The 27,741-nt window shown below is 45.5% G+C and overlaps 1 protein-coding gene across 1 annotated transcript; it reads left to right on the top strand.

Annotated features, from left to right (window-relative positions):
- Positions 1–1,345: 1,345 nt before the first annotated feature.
- Positions 1,346–27,530, top strand: ATP6V0E1 (ATPase H+ transporting V0 subunit e1). Its single transcript, XM_069764097.1, has 4 exons — positions 1,346–1,532; positions 15,159–15,206; positions 24,733–24,845; positions 26,661–27,530. The coding sequence occupies exons 1-3, from the start codon at positions 1,429–1,431 to the stop codon at positions 24,824–24,826; spliced, it is 246 nt and encodes an 81-aa protein (XP_069620198.1). The 5' UTR covers positions 1,346–1,428; the 3' UTR covers positions 24,827–24,845; positions 26,661–27,530.
- Positions 27,531–27,741: the final 211 nt, after the last annotated feature.

Below are 27,741 nucleotides of genomic sequence, written 5' to 3'. Positions count from 1 at the left end.
ATGGATCCCTTGTATAGGCGTGTGTTGGTTTTGCAAGCCTGCGAGAAAAACACGCAGTACGGATGCCATACGGATTACATACGGAGGATGCCATGCGCCAAAAACCCTGACACACCCTGCCTACGGAGGAGCTACGGACCACTATTTTGGGGACTTTTCAGCGTATTACGGCCGTAAAAAACGGACCGTATTTTCATACGCTGAGTGTGAAGCCGGCCAAAAGAGGAGAAAAAGAGGTTAGATTATACTCACCCAGGGGCGCCCCTGCTGCGGTCTGGTCAAATGGGTGTCTCATGTCCGCTCCGGCGCCTCCCATCTTCATTCCATGACGTCCTCTTCTTTTCTTCCAGCCGCAGCTCCGGCGCAGGCGTACTTTGTCTGCCCTGTTGAGGGCAGAGGAAAGTACAGCAGTGCGCAGGCGCCGGGCCTCTCTGACCTTTCCGGCGCCTGCGCACTGCAGTACTTTGCTCAGATCTAGCGATGTCTTCACTGGTAACCAGGGTAAATATCGGGTTACTAAGCGCAGGGCCGCATACTTACATTCCCGGTGTCTGTCACGTCCCTCGCCATCAGCTTCCCGCACTGACTGGTGAGCGCCAGCCGGCCGTAAAGCAGGCTGTGCAGTGGTGACATCACCGCTGTACTTTACGGCCGGCACTTACACAGTGCAAGGGACGCGACAGACACCGGGAATGTAAGTATTTTTTTTTTTTACATTTACAACGGTAACCAGGGTAAATATCGGGTCACTAAGCGCGGCCCTGCGCTTAGTAACCCGATATTTACCCTGGTTACCCGGGGACTTCGGCATCGTTGGTCGCTGGAGAGCTGTCTGACGGCTCTCCAGCGACGCTGCAGCGATCAGCATCGTTGTCTGTATCGCTGCAGCATCGCTTAGTGTGACGGTACTTTTACAGAATGCTGTAGATAAGCCCCTGATGACGGTGAGCTTACCTCACCATCGATTTTGAGGGTGACAGGTTCCCTTTAAAGGATTTGGGACTTTTGGTGCTAAAACATAGCAAAAAAACGGAAACAAATTATCTATATTCATAAGAGAGCGACATGCTCCATTGTGATGAATTTGGCCCAATAGAGTAATCACAGATGATATTTTGGCACTGACATCGATCTATAGCCGGGCCACAGCTCCCTGGCGAGCGCCCGATGACGTGTGACCTCCAGCCGCGCAGCCGCACTAGTCTGCTGGTAGCTAATCCCTTTATATTAGGGCTCTGGAATACCGCCCTCTAGCGGTCACACATTCCATTGCACTTCTCACATTTCCGAGGTGATGGCAGGAGGGGAGGAGCCAGTGCTGCCTGTCACATGACGCCGCTATGTGCAGTCACATGACTGTGAGAGTGCTCGCGCAGTATCCGGAGCCCCGGACTTGACTTGTGTCGCTGCTCTCCGTGAGGTGACAACATGGCGTATCCCGGGCTCCTCGTTCCCATCATCGTCATGACCGTGTTCTGGGGCATTGTGGGCGCCGTGCTGCCGTGGTTTGTTCCCAAAGGACCAAATCGAGGGTGAGTATAAAGCTTGTGAGTTCCTCTTCCTCGGAGTGTGAGGGCTGAAGTGAGCGCCATGTTCGTGCGACTTCTCTGCCGGAGACATTTCCTATGTGCGAGGTTCTCTATAGATCTGACATTAGTAGGCCGGGTGTATGGCCGAGCATGTGCCGCTCAGAGAGGAGCCTCGCCTGTGTGTCTGGCCGCGGGTAGGAGAGTGCGGCGCCCGCAGCTACCTGCTCTTCTGATGACCGCTGCAGCCAATCACTGTGCCTGTACGTGGGAACAGCAAAGAGGGATTGTTCTCTTACTTCACAAACAACTCTTTTAATAATTAAGCAATAGGAGCGCCCACCGCTGGTCTGTGTGCCGGTCAGGAGCCCTAGGAGGGCCCACCGCTGGTCTGTGTGCTGGTCAGGAGCCCTAGGAGGGCCCACCCCTGGTCTGTGTGCCGGTCAGGAGCCCTAGGAGGGCCCACCGCTGGTCTGTGTGCTGGTCAGGAGCCCTAGGAGGGCCCACCCCTGGTCTGTGTGCCGGTCAGGAGCCCTAGGAGGGCCCACCCCTGGTCTGTGTGCCGGTCAGGAGCCCTAGGAGCGCCCACCGCTGGTCTGTGTGCCGGTCAGGAGCCCTAGGAGCGCCCACCGCTGGTCTGTGTGCCGGTCAGGAGCCCTAGGAGGGCCCACCGCTGGTCTGTGTGCCGGTCAGGAGCCCTAGGAGGGCCCACCGCTGGTCTGTGTGCCGGTCAGGAGCCCTAGGAGGGCCCACCGCTGGTCTGTGTGCCGGTCAGGAGCCCTAGGAGGGCCCACCGCTGGTCTGTGTGCCGGTCAGGAGCCCTAGGAGGGCCCACCCCTGGTCTGTGTGCCGGTCAGGAGCCCTAGGAGGGCCCACCGCTGGTCTGTGTGCCGGTCAGGAGCCCTAGGAGGGCCCACCCCTGGTCTGTGTGCCGGTCAGGAGCCCTAGTAGGGCCCACCGCTGGTCTGTGTGCCGGTCAGGAGCCCTAGGAGGGCCCACCGCTGGTCTGTGTGCCGGTCAGGAGCCCTAGGAGGGCCCACCCCTGGTCTGTGTGCCGGTCAGGAGCCCTAGGAGGGCCCACCCCTGGTCTGTGTGCCGGTCAGGAGCCTTAGGAGCGCCCACCGCTGGTCTGTGTGTCGGTCAGGAGCCCTAGGAGCACCCACCCCTGGTCTGTGTGCCGGTCAGGAGCCCTAGTAGGGCCCACCGCTGGTCTGTGTGCCGGTCAGCTCTAGTTTCCCTGTATGAAAGGAGCATTGTTTTCTTGTATTAACCTGCTCCTCTACGGTCGGTGAGACTGAATATAGCTGAGCACACACTGCTCACACTTTCTCCTTACTACTGAAAGCCCAATTGGTCAGACCCTTCATCTGACAACTATTCCTCCCAACCCCTGATGCATATGTCCGCTCAGCCGAGCTGTGTATATATGTTGTGTTAATGGATAGAGGAGAATAAGCTTCTCTTGGTGGTTTTTGTACTGTTGAAAGAAAGGGATTATTTCCCCTGGCATGTGGTGTAGTTCCATGACATAAAGTGGTGGTATATACCGTAGCTGGGAAACAGTGTGCGTGTATGGGCTGGATACCACTGACTCATTAGATAACACTGTGTGTGTTCTTGATAGATTTTTTTTTCATGCTGATTTCAGAACTTACTTCAGATTTTTCCTATGGCGTAAGGTTTTTGAGAAATGATACGAAACATAATATTCTGTTATAATTCTAAAAACACGGATTATAAACTAAAGTCGTCTGTAAAACACTTTTGAACAATTGCTATTGACATCGATGCACATGTATGTGGTATCTCCGACGTCATAATGTAGACTATAAACTGTTGTTTCTTAACCCCTTACTGCCGGCAGTGAGCTCACCTCAAAGACGCGACATGTCAGCTGTTTTTAACAGCGGACATGTGCCCGCAATAGGCGCAAGCAGAATCACGATCTGACTGCGCCTATTAAGTAGTTAAATACCACTGTCAAACTTTAACAGCGGGCAATTAAATGCAGAATTACCTTTAATTGTCGTCGCGACAATGCATTAAAATGTAATAAGTCAACCAAAAGAACGTATCTGCACAAAAGTGGTATAATCAAAAATGTCAGCTTGTCCCTCAAAAAAAAAAAAAAAAAAAAAAGGCCTCACATGGCCATATTGATGGAAAAATAAAAAAGTTGTGGCTCTGGAGAGAAGGGGAACGAAAAATCGAAAAAAGCTCCGGTCGCCTTTGGGCTCTGCCGTATGTACGGTCGCCTTTGGGCTCTGCTGTATGTACGGTCACCTTTGGGCTCTGCTGTATGTACGGTCACCTTTGGGCTCTGCTGTATGTACGGTCACCTTTGGGCTCTGCTGTATGTACGGTCACCTTTGGGCGCTGCTGTATGTACGGTCACCTTTGGGCTCTGCTGTATGTACGGTCACCTTTGGGCTCTGCTGTATGTAAGGTCACCTTTGGGCTCTGCTGTATGTAAGGTCACCTTTGGGCGCAGCTGTATGTAAGGTCACCTTTGGGCTCTGCTGTATGTACGGTCACCTTTGGGCTCTGCTGTATTGCTGGGGTTTTCCTTTATGAGCACAAATATTGGAATTGCTTTGTGACTATGACATTGTGCTCTTTTTGGGGAGAACACCTGCCTTCTCTGTACTGTTCCTCCTTCCAGCCTGTCTGGTCATCATGCTGGGATTTCTTCACTCCGTGTACCAGTTGCAGTTCTCTTTCGCTGTTGGCTTGTTGACCGTGCGGCCTCCTCCGCCTCGGCTAGTTTGTAGTGTAAACCTTCGTCCGCCCATTCCTGATTTAAGCAGCTTGTACTCGGTGTGTTTATGCCTGAGACCAGATACAAGTAGATTTCCACAGGAAAAGCCAGGTCCGGTTACAGGATATACTGTACATAAATGAGACCTCTATGACTGCAAAACCAAGGATATAGATATATTTCTATTTACTTGTTTACCTGAATCTCAACATGCACACTGCAAATGCCACATGTTTGTCCTCGGAATATACTCTAAGGCCTCTTTCACACATCCATTTTTTAGAATCGGTCACAATTCGTCATTTTTAGAAAAAACGGCTGAATCCGTTTTTTCCCCATAGATTTGTGTTAGCGACGGATTGTGACGGATGGCCCTCAGTTTCATCTGTTGTTTGACGGATCTGTTGTAAAGTCATTGTCCGTTAGCAGGAGACAGTGGACCTAGGAATGTTTTTTGTGTACGTCGAAAAATCGGCCAGCAACAGATCCTGTGCCGTCCGTCGTTGGCTATAATGGAAGCCTATGGGTGCAGGATCCGTCGCTGTCTGCCAGAATACGCAATGCAGTCACGGAGCCTCAACGGGTCCGTCAAAAAAAACGGATCCAGTGCATCAGTTTCTTACAATTGCCACAGAATCCGATGGCTATGAAAAGCAGATCTCCAGATGGTGGTGTTTGTGAGTAGCCCAGCAGCGCAGATCTGGATGCACATATAGAGGCCTATGGGTGTAGAGATAGTTTAGGTATGGTATGCTGGAGACCGGATGGTAATACCTTCAGAAGAGGTGCTTGTACCTGGATGCAATAGTGTAGTGGGAGTGGAGTGCTTGATGGGGGGGGGTGATGTGGGACCCCTGGATGTACGTATACTGCCTCGGTGTGATTTCTGAGGAAAAGCTTTGGCTGTCATTATACTGGTAATGGAGGATCTGGGTGTCACTACTGTGAGGGGAGGCCTTACAGAGCTGAATATGCCTCGCAAGGTCAGAAAGTTGGGAGCCACTGCTCTTCGGTATCATACTATAGTATTTAGAACTACTATAGGTTTATTATTACTTTTTTTTAACAGTTGCAAAGGCAGCTGGATTGAAATTTTTATTTTATCTTTCTGGGAAAAAAAAGTTGGAAACGTGTTTTCCAGTTCACCACCTGACAGCACCATTGGAGGATGTCCTTCTTACCCTCAGTGGGACAGGAACAACAAGCGGTTAAAAGGACCCTCCCCACTACACCCACCAGTGTTTTTCCTGTCCCACTGCGGATAGGAACGGCAAGCGTATTCTCCGACGGTGCTGTGCAGATGGTGGGGATCGGGGGGCCCAGCCTTTCCCTTCCCTGCTGCAAGATATCTGCGGCTGATACCTGTTATGGGGGGTCCCTCAGCCTCTTCAGTGTAGCGCTGCTCCTGGGGTCGGGTCCGCTTCCTCCGTATAGGGGGCTCTCGGTCCGGGCGCCTGTCTGCCGGGGAGTCAGAGCAATGGTTGCTCCAGCACGCGACCAGCTCCTGCGTGCGGCCGCAGCTTCGCCGAGAGACTGCTTCCAAGCGGCCACTTCTGGCTCCAGCAGCCGCGTCACTTCCGGTTGCAGCCAGCATGGAGAATGGCGCCGGCAGCAGCGCCGGCCTCAGGGAGGAGATCAGCGCCGTCGACCACAGCGGCGGTAAGGAGGGCAAGATCAAACCAGGTAAATCCTATATAAATGTACTAAAGGGGTCTTTATTCCGCCGGCCATCCTGACAAAGGAGCACTCGGCTAGACGGTGTGAATTGTCCTCACTATGGAGGGGACTGACAAGCTTCAGAGGCACGTGAGTAGGCTATATTAAAGCCTTAAGGTACCTTCACTTTCAGCGACGCTGCAGCGATACCGACAACGATGTCGATCGCTGCAGCGTCGCTGGAGAGCTGTCACACAGACAGCTCTCCAGCGACCAACGATCCCGAGGTCCCCGGGTAACCAGGGTAAACATCGGGTTACTAAGCGCAGGGCTGCGCTTAGTAACCCGATGTTTACCCTGGTTACCAGCGTAAAAGTAAAAAAAAACAAACACTACATACTTACCTACCGCTGTCTGTCCCCGGCGCTCAGCTTCTCTGCACTCCTCCTGCACTGACTGTGAGCTCAGCGGCCGGAAAGCAGAGCAGTGACGTCACCGCTCTGCTTTCCGGCTGACCGACGCTCATAGCCAGTGCAGGAGGAGTGCAGAGAAGCAGAGCGCCGGGGACAGACAGCGGTAGGTAAGTATGTAGTGTTTGTTTTTTTTTACTTTTACGCTGGTAACCAGGGTAAACATCGGGTTACTAAGCGCGGCCCTGCGCTTAGTAACCCGATGTTTACCCTGGTTATCAGTGAAGACATCGCTGGATCGGTGTCACACACGCCGATCCAGCGATGTCAGCGGGAGATCCAGCGACGAAATAAAGTTCTGGACTTTCCTCAGCGACCAACGATCTCCCAGAAGGGGCCTGATCATTGGTCGCTGTCACACAGAACGATTTCCTTAACGATAACGTTGCTACGTCACAAAAAGCAACGATATCGTTAACGATATCGTTATGTGTGAAGGTACCTTTACCACAAAGCTCACCCCTCCCCCTGCTTCCTATTTTAGTATTCCCTATGTATCTCTATCTATCCTAGGCAAAGCCTTCCATTCCCACATCCGAAAGGAAAAAATCTGGGAAAAGTAAATGCCCAATATGTGCCTCTAAATTTCCGGAAAATTGGTGGAAGCCTTTATGCAAATCATGCACATCCAAGATTGTGGGGGATGAGCAGACTGCGTTACTATCCAGTATGAGGACAATGATTCGGCAAGAGGTTCAGGCATCCATCTCAAGCCTGAATCTTCCCCAAACAAAAATAGCAAAATACACCGCACTCACGGAAGGAATATTTTTGCAAGTGAATCATAAACAATTTATTTGTGTACATACACATTGAACAGACAGCAATGCAAATATATGCAGTAGAAAAGCGTGCATACAGATGACGTTTCGAACCCAACCGGGTTCTTAATCATAAAACGCTTAAAATGGTATGTAACAAAGGGCACTAAGAGTATCCCAGCCGGGATGGACTATTGCACTGTACAATTATGCTAGAGCAAATGTAGAAAGCATCTAGATGGAGGCTAGCTGTCGCTAGATAATGGTACCTGTGGGTAGGAGAGTGTAGAGCGGCGCTCCCGCGCCCTGCTGTGCTGGAGCGCCGCTCTACATTCTCCTAAATACACACCTGTACTTTGCATCTCCCCCACCTCATTGTAGATTGTAAGCTCTCACGAGCAGGGTCGTCTTATTTTGCTTTAATTATTGTATTGTTAACGTTGTTACTTATGACTTTTGTGTTTGAAACTGTTAAATTGTAAAGCGCTGCGGAATATGTTGGCGCTATATAAAGATTATTATTATTATTACCCACAGGTACCATTATCTAGCGACAGCTAGCCTCCATCTAGATGCTTTCTACATCTGCTCTAGCATAATTGTACAGTGCAATAGTCCATCCTGGCTGGGATACTCTTAGTGCCCTTTGTTACATACCATTTTAAGCGTTTTATGATTAAAGGGAACCTGTCACCCCGTTTTTTTGAGATTGAGATATAAATACTGTTAAATAGGGCCTGCGCTGTGTGTTACTATAGTGTATGTAGTGTACCCCGATTCCCCACCTATGCTGAGAAATAACTTACCAAAGTCGCCGTTTTCGCCTGTCAATCAGGCTGGTCAGGTCGGGAGGACCTGGTATAAGAGAGATGCCGTAAAGGGGCTACCAGGTACACATAAAATTGGCCATTTTTATGCGCTAAACGCTCTCATTTTTCATATTTCTAGTGCAGTAATGCAGTTCAAATTTCATGTTTCAAGTTTGCAGGTCTTAGCGCTGCAGTGTGCTGCCTTATTTATTTAACTATATACGAGTTGGCGACTCTAGGTTCAGCACCTGTTCACACTTAGTCTATGTCTGGATGTGCCGGTCAGGTTTTTGAAATGTATTCTTTAGCCTTCTGATCGTGCACTCCGCCTCCTAGCCTACAGGTGTTTTAATTACAGCAGGTCCAGTACCCCTCCACAGAGAGAGAGAATTTTAGTCTAGTAAGAGGTTTCACATGCACCCATTCAGATGGAGACGTTTATTCTCAGTGAGGTAAGGCAAGTTTAGGACCTGGTATAAGAGAGATGCCGTAAAGGGACTACTAGGTACACATAAAATTGGCCATTTTTATGCGCTAAACGCTCTCATTTTTCATATTTCTAGTGCAGTAATGCAGTTCAAATTTCATGTTTCAAGTTTGCAGGTCTTAGCGCTGCAGTGTGCTGCCTTATTTATTTAATCAGATAAAAAGAAAGGCTTCCCTGAGAAAAACACAAAGTACCAGCCCTTTCGTAGATCCCGACCTAGTTAGAGGACAGACTACAGGGGGAAAGGGAAGACTGGGAGGTGGTCTTATCCCAAGGGTGGAAAGAGTAGAGACTCCATCTTTCCAAGTGCAGGTACAGCAAAGCCAAATAAATGACATCAAGGTGGGTGGTCGGTTACAAAAATTTCTAGGAGGTTGGCAGAAAGTATCCCAGAATCCTTGGATTCTGCAGGTGATTGCTCAGGGATACAAACTAGAGTTTTCCAGCAGTCCCCCAGAAAGATTTGTGGTAACCCGACCCTGTCTACTCTCAGACTCCTCTATGTGGACAAACATCCAGGAGTTGATCGTTAGATGCGGTAACTCCAGTTCCCATCTCAGAAAGAGGCAAAGGCCATTACTCCCATTTGTTTTCAATTAAAAAAAAAAACGTCTGGGGACTCCCGGACGATCACAAATTTAAAGCCACTAAACAAATGGGTCCGGTACAAAAGATTCAGGATGGAATCTATAAAATCCACAATGCCTCTTATACAAGGACATGGTGATGTGCACCTTAGACCTAAGCAATGCATACTGTCATGTCCCGATACACGATTCCTACCAAAAATTCCTGAGATTTGCCCTAATGAACAAGGGAATATTACATCACTTCCAGTTCAAATGTCTCCCCTTCGGGCTTGCTTCGGCGCCCAGGATATTCACCAAATTGATGTCCGAAGTTGTGGCCTATTAAGAAACCAGAATGTGACCATAGTACCATATCTGGACGACTTTCTGATAATGGCGAGATCGGAGAAGCTCCTCAGAATAGACTGCAGCTTCACTCTTTCCATCCTGCAGGATCTGGGGTGGATTGTGAACTGTAAGAAATCCTGCCTGGTCCCAGATTCCAGAATAAAATTTTTGGGAGTGATATTGGATTCCAAACTAAGAACATCTTTCTTACCAGAAGACAGACAAGAGGCCTTGATCAGGCACGTTCATCAATTCAGAAGTACCCCCTCCATAAGAGAGGCAATGAGGATACTCTGCTTTATGGCCGCATGCATACCCTGTGTGAAATGGAGCCAATTCCACTCGCGGGAGTTACAGAGAGAAGTCTTAGGATCCTGGAACAGGAAACAGAGTTCCCTAGACAGGAAGATGATTGTGTCTCTGTCAGTAAAGAGATCCCTAACCTGGTGGACCAAACCAGAAAACCTGAGAGAGGGAGTTCCATGGATACTTGATCCCTGTGTTACGGTTACCACAGACGCCAGTCAATACGGATGGGGCGGTCATATAGGAAGGACATACTATCAGGGAGAATGGACTCCTCAGATTGCCGCAAGATCATCAAATTTCAGGGAGCTGTATGCAATCTGGAAGGTGTTGTGCCAGGCCCAGTCACAGGTCAGGGGCAGACACGTAAGGATACTGTCCGACAATGTCACAGCAGTGGCATTTCTGAGACACCAGGGAGGTCCGAAGCATCCACCACTGCAACACCTAGTGGACCAGATTTTCAGATGGGCAGAGAAATCTGTCAAATCCATTGCGGCAGTTCACCTGGAAGGCGCCAAGAATCAAATAGCAGATTTCTTGAGCAGAACGTCTGTACATCCCGGAGAATGGGAACTGAACCCAGAAGTATTCAGCAGTATGTGCCAGAAATGGGGAACAACTCAGGTGGATCTTTTTGCCACCAGGTCAAACACAAAGACCAGAGCATTTTTCTCGCTCAATCCTTTAGACGGAGCCACGGCAGTAGACGCCTTGTCTCAGTTTTGGGGAGAAGGTCTCCTTTACGCATTCCCGCCTCTTCCTCTGATACCGAAGACACTCAGGAAGATACGAGACGAGGGAGCAACCGTAATCCTGGTGGTTCCTTTTTGGCCAAAAAGGAGCTGGTTCTCTCTACTATCCAGAATGTCAACAGAGAGACCAATCCCATTACCGAACAGGCAGGACCTTCTACTACAAGGACCGGTGTTCCACAAGAACCCAGACTCTCTTCACCTATCTGCTTGGATCCTGAACGGCAAACCTTAAGATCCAGAGGCTTGTCAGAAGATGTCATTACCACACTCTAGGCAAGCAGAAAACCGGTGACTTCGGCGATTTACAACAAAATCTGGAAGCGGTATTGTTCCTTTCTGGGAGAAGTTCCTGTGGATATGTCAAAACCAGACAGACAGGCAATTAACAGTAAAAAGAAAGCATTTGCACTACTAAAGCAGGATGGCACCATTGAAGCTCTAAAAAACTATAGGGAGAAAAATACTTTATCTAAAAAACTAATTAAAGCTGCCAAAAAGGAAACAGAGAAGCACATTGCTAAGGAGAGTAAAACTAATCCCAAACTGTTCTTCAACTATATCAATAGTAAAAGAACAAAAACTGAAAATGTAGGCCCCTTAAAAAATAGTGAGGAAAGAATGGTTGTAGATGACGAGGAAAAAGCTAACATATTAAACACCGTCTTCTCCCCGGTATTCATGGTGGAAAATGAAATGCTAGGTGAAATCCCAAGAAACAATGAAAACCCTATATTAAGGGTCACCAATCTAACCCAAGAAGAGGTGCGAAACCGGCTAAATAAGATTAAAATAGATAAATCTCCGGGTCCGGATGGCATACACCCACGAGTACTAAGAGAACTAAGTAATGTAATAGATAAACCATTATTTCTTATTTTTAGTGACTCTATAGCGACAGGGTCTGTTCCGCAGGACTGGCGCATAGCAAATGTGGTGCCAATATTCAAAAAGGGCTCTAAAAGTGAACCTGGAAATTATAGGCCAGTAAGTCTAACCTCTATTGTTGGTAAAATATTTGAAGGGTTTCTGAGGGATGTTATTCTGGATTATCTCAATGAGAATAACTGTTTAACTCCATATCAGCATGGGTTTATGAGAAATCGCTCCTGTCAAACCAATCTAATCAGTTTTTATGAAGAGGTAAGCTATAGGCTGGACCACGGTGAGTCATTGGACGTGGTATATCTCGATTTTTCCAAAGCGTTTGATACCGTGCCGCACAAGAGGTTGGTACACAAAATGAGAATGCTTGGTCTGGGGGAAAATGTGTGTAAATGGGTTAGTAACTGGCTTAGTGATAGAAAGCAGAGGGTGGTTATAAATGGTATAGTCTCTAACTGGGTCGCTGTGATCAGTGGGGTACCGCAGAGGTCCGTATTGGGACCTGTTTTCTTCAACATATTCATTAATGATCTGGTAGAAGGTTTACACAGTAAAATATCGATATTTGCAGATGATACAAAACTATGTAAAGCAGTTAATACAAGAGAAGATAGCATTCTGCTACAGATGGATCTGGATAAGTTGGAGACTTGGGCTGAAAGGTGGCAGATGAGGTTTAACAATGATAAATGTAAGGTTATACACATGGGAAGAAGGAATCAATATCACCGTTACACACTGAACGGGAAACCACTGGGTAAATCTGACAGGGAGAAGGACTTGGGGATCCTAGTTAATGATAAACTTACCTGGAGCAGCCAGTGCCAGGCAGCAGCTGCCAAGGCAAACAGGATCATGGGGTGCATTAAAAGAGGTCTGGATACACATGATGAGAGCATTATACTGCCTCTGTACAAATCCCTAGTTAGACCGCACATGGAGTACTGTGTCCAGTTTTGGGCCCCGGTGCTCAGGAAGGATATAATGGAACTAGAGAGAGTACAAAGGAGGGCAACAAAATTAATAAAGGGGATGGGAGAACTACAATACCCAGATAGATTAGCGAAATTAGGATTATTTAGTCTATAAAAAGACGACTGAGGGGCGATCTAATAACCATGTATAAGTATATAAGGGGACAATACAAATATCTCGCTGAGGATCTGTTTATACCAAGGAAGGTGACGGGCACAAGGGGGCATTCTTTGCGTCTGGAGGAGAGAAGGTTTTTCCACCAACATAGAAGAGGATTCTTTACTGTTAGGGCAGTGAGAATCTGGAATTGCTTGCCTGAGGAGGTGGTGATGGCGAACTCAGTCGAGGGGTTCAAGAGAGGCCTGGATGTCTTCCTGGAGCAGAACAATATTGTATCATACAATTATTAGGTTCTGTAGAAGGACGTAGATCTGGGGATTTATTATGATGGAGTATAGGCTGAAATGGATGGACAAATGTCTTTTTTCGGCCTTACTATGTTACTATGTTATGTTTATTCCCAGAATCCTCGACTTCCTGCAACTCGGATTTGAGAAGGGCCTCCGGCCTAGTACATTAAAAGTACAGATTGCAGCGCTTAGTGTCTTTTTTGATACGTCACTAGCCTCCCATCCTTGGATAGCAAGATTTTCCAGGGCCACACAAAGAATGAGACCTCTTGTGAGAAAATCAACTGCTCCTTGGGACCTAAACTTGGTCCTTAATACCCTGTGTAAAACCCCGTACTTATTATCAGAAGATATGAGCATAGCCAATCTCTCCTTTAAAACTGCCTTCCTGATTGCCATCACATCAGCTAAAAGCTAAAAGACTGGGGGAGATGCAGGCTCTTTCCACTCAGAGCCCATATCTTCAGATCTTTGACGACAGGATAGTCTTAAGACTTAAGGTACCGTCACACTAAGCGACGCTGCAGCGATACCGACAACGATCCGGATCGCTGCAGCGTCGCTGTTTGGTCGCTGGAGAGCTGTCACACAGACACCTCTCCAGCGACCAACGATGCCGGTAACCAGGGTAAACATCGGGTTACTAAGCGCAGGGCCGCGCTTAGTAACCTGATGTTTACCCTGGATACCATCCTAAAAGTAAAAAAAAACAAACGCTTCATACTTACCTTCCGCTGTCTGTCCCCGGCGCTCTGCTTCTCTGTACTGGCTGTGAGCACAGCGTCCGGAAAGCACATCTGTGACGTCATTTATATTTATATAAGTGTCCTATAAATGTCTGTTCTGTTCCTGATCTAAGGATCTCGGCTTTTAGTTGAGATGAATCTGTGCTGCACATTATGTACATGCTCCGTAATGACCAGGGCTGTGGAGATGAATCTGTGCTGCACTTTATGTACATGCTCAGTAGTGACCAGTGCTGTGGAGATGAATCTGTGCTGAACTATAAAGCGCTGCGGAATATGTTAGCGCTATATAAAAAAATAAAGATTATTAACTTTATGTACATGCTCAGTAATGACCAGTGCTGTGGAGATTAGCCTGTGCTGCACTTTATGTACATGCTCAGTAATGACCAGTGCTGTGGAGATTAACCTGTGCTGCACTTTATGTACATGCTCAGTAATGACCAGTGCTGTGGAGATTAGCCTGTGCTGCACTTTATGTACATGCTGAGTAATGACCAGTGCTGTGGAGATTAGCCTGTGCTGCACTTTATGTACATGCTCAGTAATGACCAGTGCTGTGGAGATTAGCCTGTGCTGCACTTTATGTACATGCTCAGTAATGACCAGTGCTGTGGAGATTAGCCTGTGCTGCACTTTATGTACATGCTCAGTAATGACCAGTGCTGTGGAGATTAGCCTGTGCTGCACTTTATGTACATGCTCAGTAATGACCAGTGCTGTGGAGATTAACCTGTGCTGCACTTTATGTACATGCTCAGTAATGACCAGTGCTGTGGAGATTAGCCTGTGCTGCACTTTATGTACATGCTGAGTAATGACCAGTGCTGTGGAGATTAGCCTGTGCTGCACTTTATGTACATGCTCAGTAATGACCAGTGCTGTGGAGATTAGCCTGTGCTGCACTTTATGTACATGCTCAGTAATGACCAGTGCTGTGGAGATTAGCCTGTGCTGCACTTTATGTACATGCTCAGTAATGACCAGTGCTGTGGAGATTAGCCTGTGCTGCACTTTATGTATATGTACATGTTCAGTAATGACCTGTGCTGTGGAGTTTGTCAGGGAAATTGAGGAGTCAGTCGGTGGTTTGGCTTACCGACTCCTCAGCCCTGAGTACGACTATAGCTGGCCATACACGAGAGAGCTGTAACCGAACATTTGTATGGCAGCTTTCTCACCTGACTCCCTTGTACACGTGAGCACTCAGGTTGGCTGAGCATTGGTGTGTTTTCACAAGGGAGAGAGAAGAAAGCCATTATCAGACAGAATAGGGATTAAAATTCCAAGTGCCTCACTCTCCTCACCCATGACATCATCTGTCGGGGGAGAGTCTGGAGGCCCTCCATATACATTAGACTGTTAGCCAACTTTCACCTATTTGTAGGGAGGATGCTTAATGGCAAAGTGTCTAATTTTAATGCAAAAGCCAGCCGTAAAGGGCTTGTGTTTATTATTATTATTATTATTTTTTTTTTTTTTATTATTATTACTACTATTATTATTATGCCATTTATTCCATGTGAGGAGGGGTATACATAATTCAAACGGGTACAATAATCTTGAACAATATGTCACAACTGGTACAGGAGGAGAGAGGACCCTGCCCGCGAGGGCTCACAATCTACAAGGGATGGGTGAGGATAGACTTGTATGTCAAGTGTCTGATGCCCTCTAATTCCTGCTCTTCTTTCCAGGGTCATCAATACAATGCTGGTGACGTGTGCGGTCTGCTGCTACTTGTTGTGAGTATAAACGGCTGTATTTTGGGTCCGTGTGCAATGACTTTGATCTGCCCTTCTTCTGACTAGCCATAGTGTTCCTTTCTGTCTACTAAACACAGTCCTGGGTAAAGGACTTCTGGGTACGCCACAAGTGTAAAACCTTTTAACTTGTTGCCTTGACAGCAGCAAATCAGTAAATAAAGCATTTTGGGTCCTAGCTAAATTTGATTAGTTTTAAAGGTGCATTCACACTATTTAAGATCCCTCTTCTCAAAGCAATCCATTTTTTAATGTATTGTCATCTGCAATCACTGATCCTATTCCTGTCAAATAGATGATTGTCGGGGGGAAGCAGCTAAATATATTGCCTGAGGGTGAATAGCATACCATGTCATAAAAGAATGACGTGAGTCAGCCAACACGATAGACCCTTATAAAGCGCAGGTCTGTGTGTTCCTGTTCATAGGGTAAAGGGTGCCGAGCAGGAGGGACAATCCTCCCCCCCCCCCCCCTCCCCATGTTTATATGTCCTAGTAGAGTATATGATTTGGGTTGCCTTCATTATATGATTTGGGTTGCCTTCATTACACAAGTTTTTGAATATATCAAGCACCAATAGACATATAGTTCTAAGGTATATATAAAAAATTATACCAGCTGTCCATCTGTCCATCTATTGCACTCAGTACAAGCTCTTGTCCAACTATACTCTTACAGCTGCACTGCTTACATGTTGGGAGAGGTCTATAACGTCTCTGGACAACTTTTAAGTCCTCTAATTTGCAAGGTTGCATTAAACGTGTCCTGCCTAAGATTTTGAGTGTTTTTTACTTTTGTTGCATCATCTGATACATGTTGCATGGGAAAAGGTTTATCAGCCTTTACCTCCGCACCATAGACCTCATAGACCAATATCTGCTGAAGCCACAGGTATCGACCAGGCATGGGGGCCTCCTGATTCTCCACTAACAGGTGATGTCAGGGGTGATAAGAATCCGGCATGTCCGATCTCAAGACTGCCGATACTTCTGTTCTCGGTAAGATAAGCTGCTGCCAAAGGAGTCTGGCAGCGGCCTTCACAGGGAGAACAGTAGCCCTCAGCAGAGAGATCACTCCTGTGTTGGGAGGAATCAGAAGAGAGAGCTGCCGGCTGAACCATCTGTGGAACAGTCATACAGCCAGCAGCTATCTATTGTGTATGTGGCCCCTTTAGTCTCAGCTCTGTTTCTGGTGGTCGAAAGGCTAAGAGACAGACCAGCTGAGATATATAGGGTCTCCAAGATGCCCCCATACATACACATGCTGGACTGAGCATACATGTTAGGGTAAGACTGTGTAGCACACACTTTTCAGCTTTTTTTTCGCAGTACTCTTCCTGTTTCATGTCTGGTAGAGTAATTGGCCCTTCCATAGGGATCTAATCTATACATCTATCTAAAGGTTTCGGTATAACGTGACGGTGTCCTCGCGCAGCTCCTGATGTGGGTGGAATGCGCCTGCACTGTCGGAGAGAAGGCCAGCAGGTTGTCTTGAGATGACTTTAGTCCAGACTCCTGGCCAGCTCCCAGTTTCCACGCACACGCTCTAGCTGAAGGGTGACATTAACTCCTGCTTGTCTAACAAGCCTCTGTATGAAACCATTAAGGGCTAATCTTTTAGTCAGGACATCTTTTGAACTTTTCTGTGAGCTGGGGTTTTTGTTGCTGGTATTCCTTTACCTAGTGACAGCCATTCATGTAATAATTTATTATATTTCATTTAGAAGAACATGTTCAACATTTGCTGAGGATTTTGCTGCAGGTTCTTTGTAACATACATGTCAGGAGGAGCCATAAGCCAATTTCACATTCCTGTCTTAAACCTCAGTAATCAAACCTGCCGTTGCTGCTCCTTACACAGTGGTCCCCTAAGTTACAGTATTTCCAGAACGTTATCTGTCTTGGATTAATATAACTTGAAACCACATTTAACAAGCAGCGTTACAGCCACTGCCAATCTATGGCACGTTATCGTGGGCACAGCCAATCGGCATGGGCATATCACTAGTAAAACCTCTGTGTTCGCTAAGTGCTTGGCTGTTTAGTGACACTTCTGTGTTACAGCACTTCTTGTTACAAGGCTTAATAATAAAGAGTAATGATGCAACAATGTTGCAGCTCATCTAGCCTATGCCAGTATGTAGCTCTACCATTACTAGTGACTGTTCAGACCAAGCACAGGCGCTCTGCACCCTTGGCATGGCTGGGCCATTCAGTGAAACTTTCCAGCTACTTATTTTTCTTGTATCTCTGCCCCCTGTGGTGTGATTGACAGGTCTGACTTTACAGGAGGGCAGCAAGTAGTTGGATAGATGCACTGAACTGCTTGGCCACATGGAGGGTGCACCAAGCAGCTGTACTTAGTTTGCACAGCCCAGTTTGTGCTGAAACAATCCCTTTAAAAGAGGGAGTACTATAAACTCCCAGGCAATGGTAAGTTACCACGGTTACTCATATAACCTGAGCATATTTTCATGGAAAACTCTAACTTTCTGCATCAAGCAGAATGGCAGAACGCTACTTTTTTCTGCAGGTCAATTTAAAGGGAAAATGCAGTTAAATAATAATGTAAGAAAATGACAATTGGCTGTAGTCAATCATCCTACCTCTGGGAACCAGATCCTCTTTCGACCACTTTTAGGGCAGGTGGCATGCTTATGAGGTTGTCTGCTGAAGTTTGTGAGTTATGGAGACTGGAGCAGGCATCTTCCTTAAAGGGAACCTGTCATGTCAGAAAAATGCTAATAACCTGCAGGTATGGCGTTAATCTGCAGGCCAACATCGTTCTAAAGCCGTGCGGCTGCTGCACTGACAGCCTGACTTCTGGGAGGAAATGAAATGGTCTTCCTCCTGGCAGCTTCCTGCTGTCAGTCATAGAGGAGCGGCTTCAGTCACCACTCAGTGCCGAGGTTGCTTACAGCTGACGCTCTGTATATACTGAGTGGTGACTGAAGCCGCGCCCCTTTAAATTTCAATGGAGATGATTCAAGACCTTAGGGAGGAGCAGTGCTATTATACTACCCATAAAAACGGCCATCAGTTGACAATCCCTGTCTCCTGATTTGATTGTGAGATTTTTTCCAGCTGGATTAGTAGAATACATTGTCGACATAGAAATTGGGTAGCCGATGTCCCAATGTGGTGGTGGCAATGGGGCACATACTCTTGTGTCCTTACTAAAATGTGAAACTGCAGAATTTCCAGCACTAAATTCCTTATTCTGAGTAAATCCCTGGAACTGTGGATGCGCTATGGGGACTGCAGTGCAAAGAATCTTTTGTAATGGGGGAAATTATCCATATGTAAGACGACAGTAAGGCAGGGGTCTCACTAGCATATAGCATCCGATGCGAGCTCTGCCATGCTAGTGACCCTGGCTCCGGCTCTGAGATGGAGCCGAGTGTCACGCTACTGTGCTCCGATCCTCTCGCATGAGAGCATCACAGCACAGGTGTGGAGAAGACAGAAAGTCATTTCTCCATCCGCGGTAATTGCGCTGCACTCAAGTGATATCTGCGTGCAGTCTGATGTTTTACGTGCGCCATAGACTTGTATGGAGAAGTGCCATCCAAATCTCTGATACAATCACGGCATGCTGCTGTTGTTTTCTCATGCTGAATCGGTGTGAGAAAATTGCAGATCTGCTCTCTGTATAACATTGCACCCCTCTGTAATATACGCCAGTGTGAGCAAGCGCTAAGGAAAATGCCGTGATTTTATTTGACCACTGTGTGAGTTGCATTGTTTGAGCAGCAATAGTTCGGCTAGTAAGTGTATTTTGGAGGAATTGCACATCAAGCATCAGCATTCCTGATATGTAAGGAATTGCTTAAAATGCACTTCCATCTTGGAAGTATCAAGGCTTAAAGGAAGCTTGTCCTGAAAAATGCCAGTATTTACCTGCAGCAATAGTGCCAGTCTGCAGGAGAATACCATTAGAAACGTATGTGGGTGCCTAACTGGATGATCTGCTGAAGGGGGCAAATGAAGTTCTAGCCTCCACTCATCTCACTTTCGGTCAGGTGGGTTGTGCTGGGGGCTTAAGGTACCGTCACACTTAGCGACGCTGCAGCGATACCGACAACGATCCGGATCGCTGCAGCGTCGCTGTTTGGTCGCTGGAGAGCTGTCACACAGACCGCTCTCCAGCGACCAACGATCCCGAGGTCCCCGGTAACCAGGGTAAACATCGGGTAACTAAGCGCAGGGCCGCGCTTAGTAACCCGATGTTTACCCTGGTTACCATCGTAAAAAAACAAACAGTACATACTTACATTCAGCTGTCTGTCCCTTGCCGTCTGTTTGCTGCACTGACTGCTGGCCGCAAAGTGAAAGCAGAGCACAGCCACAGCGGTGAGTCACCGCTGTGTGACTCACCGCTGTGCTGTGCTTTCACTTTCACTTTGCGGCCAGCAGTCAGTGCAGGAAATAGACGGCAAGGGACAGACAGCTGAATGTAAGTATGTACTGTTTGTTTTTTTACGATGGTAACCAGGGTAAACATCGGGTTACTAAGCGCGGCCCTGCGCTTAGTTACCCGATGTTTACCCTGGTTACCAGTGAAGACATCGCTGAATCGGTGTCACACACACCGATTCAGCGATGTCTGCGGGGAGTCCAGCGACGAAATAAAGTTCTGGACTTTCTTCCCCGACCAGCGACAGCACAGCAGGGGCCTGATCGCTGCTGCCTGTCACACTGGGCGATATCGCTAGCGAGGACGCTGCAACGTCACGGATCGCTAGCGATATCGTCTAGTGTGACGGTACCTTTAGAGACATTGATGTGCTGTAGATATGCCCGCTTATCTCTAGGTGAGATACTGCGACATCAGCAGCTGTGAACCCACCAGTAAACTCCATATGTGTGTGGAATGTTATTTAGCTGTACGCTAGTACTAAAGCTGCGGGTAAGTGCTGACACATTCCCTTTAATATTCATTTGATAGTGGTCCTTGTACAATGGATGATAAATGGAGTGTCAAACACCGGTTTACGACAATGCCCTCATATGTATATATGATAAGATCAACAACAACCTGACTTCATTAAAACTTCTGTAATTTGATTACTTACATGGTTTACACAGGGCAGTGACTGGGTACGATCCCCTGAGGGGGACAGTTGTCTGTAAAAAGAATCTCTTCAGAAAATTACCTATTGTTCAAAGGGTTTTTCCATGCTGTTGTGCGAACGTGCTAGGGCAGCACACTGGCTCAGTGGTTAAAACCGCAGCTTTGCAGCTTGAGGGTCCTGGGTTCAAATCTCAACAAGGCCAACTGCAATGAGTTTGTATGTTCTCCCCGTGTTTGTGTGGGTTTTTTCTGGGTGCGTGGGTTTCCTCCCTCACTCCAAAGACATACTGATAGGGAATCTAGATTGTGAGCCCCAATGGGGACAGTGATGATGTCTGTAAAGTGGAATTAATAGCGCTATATAGGTGACTAAAATAAATACCTCCAAGTGAAAAGAATAAGTGGCGCCATTAATAATTCTCCCCTACTTCAGCACTGCTCTCTCGCCGCTGCTTCCCTCTTTGTGGACATCTAACATCTAAACAGTCTCTTGCTGCTGGAAAGAACAGGAATTAGGAATTTCATATTGGGCCTAGTGGCCACTGTAAAGGTGTGTGTGTGTGTATATATATACATATATATATATGTGATATAGACTGCATATAACATAAAGCCTTATGTAAACTAAGGGTAATTTTCTGACGACACATTGCCTTTTAGGTGAATGTTTACAGCTGATCCAGCTCTCATTTGAAGCTTAGCAACCATATAAATCTATCTATAAGGTTGCCTTGGAACTGGATAGCCTATCTCCTTCACTGCCTTACAGACACATTCATCCTCTGTATACTGTGGCATGATGCTGCTGTAGTTTTCCTTCACCTTTTTATGAGCTCGTCCATATTGGGGGGGAAAAAGCCTTTATCATTCCTCAGCAATGAACTGAACCAAGGGATCCATCTCAAGTAGCTGCAGGAATTTCTGGGGCAGCGTTACATAACCACGCTCTTTCCAAGAGCTCTGCAATCTCTGCCTAGCTTGCTGTGTTTTTTTTTTTTTTTTTTCTTTTTTCCCTAAACCCTGCAATGCAACAAAACAAGGCTGGAAAGTGCGGAGAATAAACCTCCTGAGGACGCCAATCTTGAAAACATTCGCAGCTTACTTTCTAGATGCAGGGGAACGGCACAATGTGGATTCCTGTTTGTTCAGTACGATTTCCCCATATGCTTCACGTACCATCGGGCGGTCCCGTAAATGTATCTGATGTGAGGCTCATACCAGAACGACATTCTTCAATGAGACGCTTGATGTTTCTTAGAATGCTCCCTTGAACAATAAGCGTACTGTAGTAAGGTGCTGCAAATTTATTAAAAGGTACCTGCCTCTTTAGGCTGACCACACACTAGACAATGAAATCTATGCCAGCTACTAATAAGCTGGCATATATTTCCGATACAGTTTATGCCAGTTTTCAGGCTTCATATTAGCACATTTTTACTTTTTTACAAATTAGATACTGCAATCTCAAAAGGTCACAAAATATTTGCACAAATATATCAGAAAACTGGCATAACCGGATTTATAAGTTCCTCTGTCAATTCATTTGATGCGATGGAAGCAGGAAAAATGATCAAGTTTTAAGGAACGGTACTTAAGGGACTGTGTCACCTGAATTTGGAGGGAACAATCTTCAGCCATAGGGGCGGGGTTTTCGGGTGTTTGATTCACCCTTTCCTTACCCACTGGCTGCAATATTGGATTGAAGTTCATTCTCTGTCCTCCACAGTACACGCCTGCGCAAGGCAAGATTGCCTTGTGCAGGCATGTACTACGGAGGACAGAGAATGAACTTCAATCCAATATTGCAGCCAGCGGGTAAGGAAAGGGTGAATCAAACACCTGAAAACCCCGCCCCTATGGCTGAAGATTGTTCCCTCCAAATTCAGGTGACAGTCCCTTTAATATCGTTTACGCACTTGTTCAGTCTTTGATTCCCAGAGCATCTGCTAAATATAATCTTGTGGGTTGTACCAGTCTGCAGTGGTTAGTACCTACCAAGAGGTCCAAAGAAGGTCAACTGGTGAACCAGTTCTCACTAAAATTTGCTCCGACATGGTTTGAAGAAGATTAAAAACACTCCAGATCTCCATTCAATAAAACATTTGTTGGATGTTCTGAAAACACTAATCTGATCCATTGAGGTCCCACCTCACAAAGGATGTTCTGCTATCGTCATGGTGGCATCTGACACCTTCAGAGGTCTTGTGAAGTCCAGGCCTCGACAGGTCAGAGCTATTTTTGAGGTATAACCTACACAATATTAGGCTATTTGGTGTATACATCACTTATAGGGGTTTAGCAAAAAAAACAACGCAATTCTTTAACCTATCACTAGTGCTGATATGTCGGGCTTTCTTTTCTGCTCAAGAAGCAAGTTACAGGTTGCCATCAGCAGTGGTCGTCTTTTGCTGATGGATTGTTGAGCAATGGTGGGAAATTTGCCATGGCCTTACGAGTTTATTGCTTTGCTCTTACGATGCTTAATTTAGAAAGCTAGTTCTAGATTATTATAATTGTGAGTCTATAGGCTTCCAGACAATATAATTGCACTTACACATAATTATAATGCAGATATATACTTTTGAAACTTGCCTTATAACACCATCACTATTGCTCCTCCGTATAAGTTTTCTGTAAATCTATATTTGGCCTGTAGGCTCTTTATACGGTTGTGTGAAAGTGTTTGTCCCCTTCCTGATTTTCTATTGTTTTGCATGTTTGTCACACTTGAATATTTCAGATCACCAAACAAATTTCAAAATTAGGCAAAGATAACACAAGAAACCACAAAATGCAGTTTTTAAATGAAGGGCTTTATCATTAAGGGGAAAAGAAATCCAAAACTACAGGGCCTGTGTGGAAAAGTGATTACCCCCTAAAGCTAATAACTGGTTGGGCCACCCTTAGCAGCACTAACTGCTATCAAGTGTTTGCGATAACTGGCAAAGAGTCTTTTACAATGCTCTGGATGAATTTTGGCCCACTCATCTTTGAAGAATTGTTGCAATGAAGCCACAATAGAGGGTTTTAGAGCATGATCCTCCATTTTTAATGTCATGCCACAGCATCTCAATCGGATTAAGGTCATGACTTTGACTAGGCCACTCCAAAGTTTTAGTTTTTGTTTTTCTTAAGCCATTCAGAGGTGGACTTGCTGGTGTGTTTTGGATCAATGTCCTCCTGCATAACCCAAGTTTGCTTCAGCTTGAGGTCACGAACAGATGGCTAGACATTCTCCTTCAGGATTTTTTGGTTTACAGCAGAATTCATGGTTCCATTTACCAAGTCTTCCAGGTCCTGAAGCAGCAAAACAAGCCCCAGACTATCACACTACCACTACCATATTTTACTGTTATGACGTTTTCTTTTCTGAAGTGCAGTGTTACTTCAATGCCAGATGTAATGGGACATAAGTTGAACTTTTTGGAAACTTTCTCTCATCAGTCTACGGAGTATTCTCCCAAAAGTCTTGGGGATCATCAAGATATTTTCTGGCAAAACTGAGATGAGGCTTTGTTATAATTGCTCAGCAGTGGTTTTTGTCTTGGATCTCTGGCATGCAGGCCATTTTTGCCCAGTCTTTCTTATGGTAGAGTCATGAACACTGAACATAACTGAGGCAAGTGAGGTCCTGCAGTTCTTCGAATGTTGTTGTGGGGTCGTTTGTAATCTCTTTCTTGAGCCATCTCTGTGCTCTTGGGGTAATTTTGGTCAGCCGACCACCCCTAGGAACGTTCACCGTTGTTCCTTGTTTTTGCCATTTGTGGATAATGGCTCTCACTGTGGTTCGCTGAAGTCCCAAAGCTCTAGAAATGGCTTTATAACCTTTTCCAGATTGATAGATCTCAATTTTTCTCATTTGTTCCAGAATTTCTTTGGATTGCTGCATGTTGTCTAGCTTTGATAATCTTTTGATCTACTTTGCTTTGTCAGGCAAGTCCTATATAAATAATTTCTTGATTGAGAACAGATGAGGCAGTAATCAGGCATCGGTGTGGCTAGGGAATTTGAACTCCGCTTTCCAAAGATGTGATAAACCACAGTAAATTTATGTTTTAAGGGGAAAGGAGGGGGCAATCACTTTCACACAGGGCACTTTAGGATTGGATTTATTATTCCCTTAATAATTAAGACCTTCATTTAAAAACTGCATTTTGTTATCTTTTTTTAGTAATATTTAAATTTGTTTGGTGATCTGAAACATTTAAGTGACAAACATGCAAAAGAATAGGAAATCAGGAAGGGGGCAAACACTTTTTCACACAACAGTAGGTGTCATAATCTTCGTCCACTTTTATACAGTACCAATGAGAAGTTTATATACTAACATGACCTCTTCCATTGAGCCATTATTAAATGATAGCCAATACTATATAATTGGTTGCTTGATCAATTGAATCTAACGTTCTCATTTTATGAATGTTATCACATACAGCTGGCTCATTGCAATTCTGTCCCAGTTAAATCCTTTGTTTGGACCACAGCTGAATTCTGAAGTGATCTATTATCTGAAACACCATTGGCCTTAACCCAGCTCACCATTTCAAGGTAAGATGTGTAATTGGGCAAGGATATGTACACAGGACAGCTTTGTAATACAGGAGGATGTAGTACCCAAGACTTCTTCTAGTTCCGATCATTTTAAGCCGTGTTCTATTTGATGCTATGAATGCTGATATGAATGAAATTGGACAGATGAACATCCCTTAGACTCTGCAAACTGTTTAGAGCCCAAATATACGTCAGATTAAGGATGGCTGAACCCAGTGATTTCGACAGGACTGTCCTACAGTCCGTGTTTGGGGGACTCCTGATTCTCACACGACATGAGATCAGGAGGGATGAGGATTAGGCGGTTTTAGTTAAAATGCCTGATCCTTTCTGTTCTAAAGGTACGTAAGTCACTGTCGCACATAACTGGCTGCAGTTTTCTCCCCTCTCCCCATTAAAAACACAAGAATGCTTACCCAAGCACTCGCTGTTAGCTGATGGCTGTCTGAGTGAATTTCCAAGTACCTGATCTTTTTCTTAAGGAAGATGAGCTGCAATCAAGGCCATTCTTACTCCCCTCTCCCTATTAAGAACACATGTTTGGCCCAAACAGATAGATAGGAATAAATGTCAACTGACAAATATTGACTGTGAATGGCCGCTGCTGTCGAGACAGACATGGGGGGAGGGGGGTTGGTTGGGGGTGTCAGCGGGTGCTCCGGTCTGCTAGCCGCAACCGCTTGGACCAGGGATTGTCCCGCCGAACGCCCGCTCTCCTTTTAATGTGGGCATAACGCTACTCAGACATCACAGGGAGAGGGTAAAACAGTGTGACAATGCTTTATTGAACCACAAAACAGGCAGATAACATGTAGATCAGTCCCAGCAAAATACCCAAAGATGGTGCATATTAGAGTCTCACCCTTCTGCTGATTTGACATGATAAAGGCAGCTGTTACTTCATATTACCCAGGGTCGACTACCCCACCTGTGGCACTCACACAGAGGAGGTAACGACAAGCGTAGGAAGATGACAGTCCGTTGACATACAAGGCCAGTTGACTAGAGGGTCACAACCTGGCTTCTCTAAACATCTCTATGGAGCAAGATGACCGGCGTGTCACAATCCTGGCTTTCTCCAAAAGTATCCATGGTTTAGTCTCTCTCCCTCTCCTCTGTTTTTGAAGTCAAACTGTCTGGCCTACAGAATGCATAATTAGCATATCGGTAAACCTCACTAATCATCACGGATAGGCGCATAATATGTTATGTCAAATGTCAGCTTAAGTCAATATTACAGGTTTACACAAGCAAGTCTGTTTTCTTGACCAACCAGAAATCAACACTTAAATTCAAAAGTCAACAACTAGTATTTCTTGGTTTGCTAAAAATAGTCTACTTACCGGTAATTAAGATACAATGCTGTGTCTTCACAGCTTCTTTATAGGGGTATCCGCAGAATTGAAAGTTTACCCCCTTTTCTTGGGTTAGAGGATAACTTACTCATAGATGGGGTTTTGGCCACGATTACCCTCAGGGATCCTGAGAACATACAGAGCCCTGTTTTGAACCAAGCTGAGGCACGCATGTTTGATCTTTACGCCTTTGTCTGTGGGACTGCTGGAAACAGACGACCGTATACTCTACGGGCTAGTCCCACAGACAATGAATGGAGCATCTCCAAGCATGTGCAACCAAGGCATTCAAGATGGGACTCTCAGGATCCCTGGGGTTCTTGTGAGTAAGAATGAGCCTAGTAAGTAAGAACATGGGTAGAACTGAAGTGTGGATGTTTTATCCATATTGTCTACATTTTGTGTTGTATCAATTGACTTATTCTAAATTATCTGTTTTGCTCTTTTGTTTTTTCAGGAAAAGAACTCGATGAAGATTTGCCTTAATATTTTCCAGTACCTTAAATGCCTTAATATCTGTATTACTTGAATTTTCACAGTTAATGCATTTCTATATCTTGGCTATTATGCTTCCCTTTTTCACTCCTCTAAATATTAACCTTTTTATGTTGTGTTTTTTTTTTTTTTTTTTAATAAATTGTGATCCTACTGATTCTACTTGGGACTTGACAACTTTTAAATAAATACTAGGGACACGAGTAACTGGGGGGGGGGGGGGGGTAAAAAAAGTAGAAACTCACTATTTTTCCTTTGTTCGTCATGATGGATTTATGAGGTGGAAATGTCTTATGGTAACGTGGCTGTCTCATTGGCTCAGTATTACATGCACAAACTTCTGGAGACATTGGGTGACTGGTCAGTGCATGCTGGGACTGTACAACAATTTGGTCCTCCTATCACAACACCATGGGATACAACAAGGAGGCACAGACTAAGGGGGAAATATATTAATATATATGTTTAATTTTCTGACATTTCAAATGTTTGTCTAAAATTGCTAAAGTCCCAGAGCGCTCTTTAACCTGCAACATCACCAAATAATTTTAGACTTCCTAAATCCCCTAACAAACCATTGCACTCAGTGGGTAAGGGATTTTATATATTTTATACATTATCGGACACTAATGCAGGAAAAATAGTGTTCAGTCTTTTTCTCTCCAGTATTGAATGATCTCCAAATATGTGTGCCCTATTTATGTAATTCCTTCATATTTCCAACAAAGTACATTCTGTTCCTGGTTTTCATCATTGCCACAACTCGCTTTGTGCCTTTTAGTCTGACTCTTGGAATTTGTTTTAGAAGAATAAAAAAATAATTGTATGGAAACCATGAGTTCTGTTTGTCCTAACCTGAATGTAGTTTTTCATGTGAAGTTTCTTACATGAAATGAGATAAAAAAATATTTGTACTCCATCTGAAATTGACAATTTAAAAGGTTAATCCCTCAATGGCATTTTTTTTATACAAAGCACAATCTTTGCATTTGCATAACAATTGTCAACATATATTACAATGCCAACAAAGTGTTTTGTAGTCC

The sequence above is a fragment of the Ranitomeya imitator genome, chromosome 4, assembly GCF_032444005.1.
Source record: "Ranitomeya imitator isolate aRanImi1 chromosome 4, aRanImi1.pri, whole genome shotgun sequence".
In the NCBI taxonomy this organism is placed as follows: Eukaryota; Metazoa; Chordata; class Amphibia; order Anura; family Dendrobatidae; genus Ranitomeya; species Ranitomeya imitator.
Note: the sequence above shows the minus strand (reverse complement) of the source record. Positions and strands in the feature narration are given on the sequence as shown.

Excerpts from the sequence above, each read along its gene's own strand:
- ATP6V0E1 (XM_069764097.1), top strand. The coding sequence starts at position 1,429 with ATGGCGTATCCCGGGCTCCTCGTTCCCATCATCGTCATGACCGTGTTC. Across the intron at positions 1,533-15,158 it reads CCCAAAGGACCAAATCGAGG|GGTCATCAATACAATGCTGG; the intron begins GTGAGTATAAAG and ends TCTTCTTTCCAG. Across the intron at positions 15,207-24,732 it reads GCGGTCTGCTGCTACTTGTT|CTGGCTCATTGCAATTCTGT; the intron begins GTGAGTATAAAC and ends TATCACATACAG.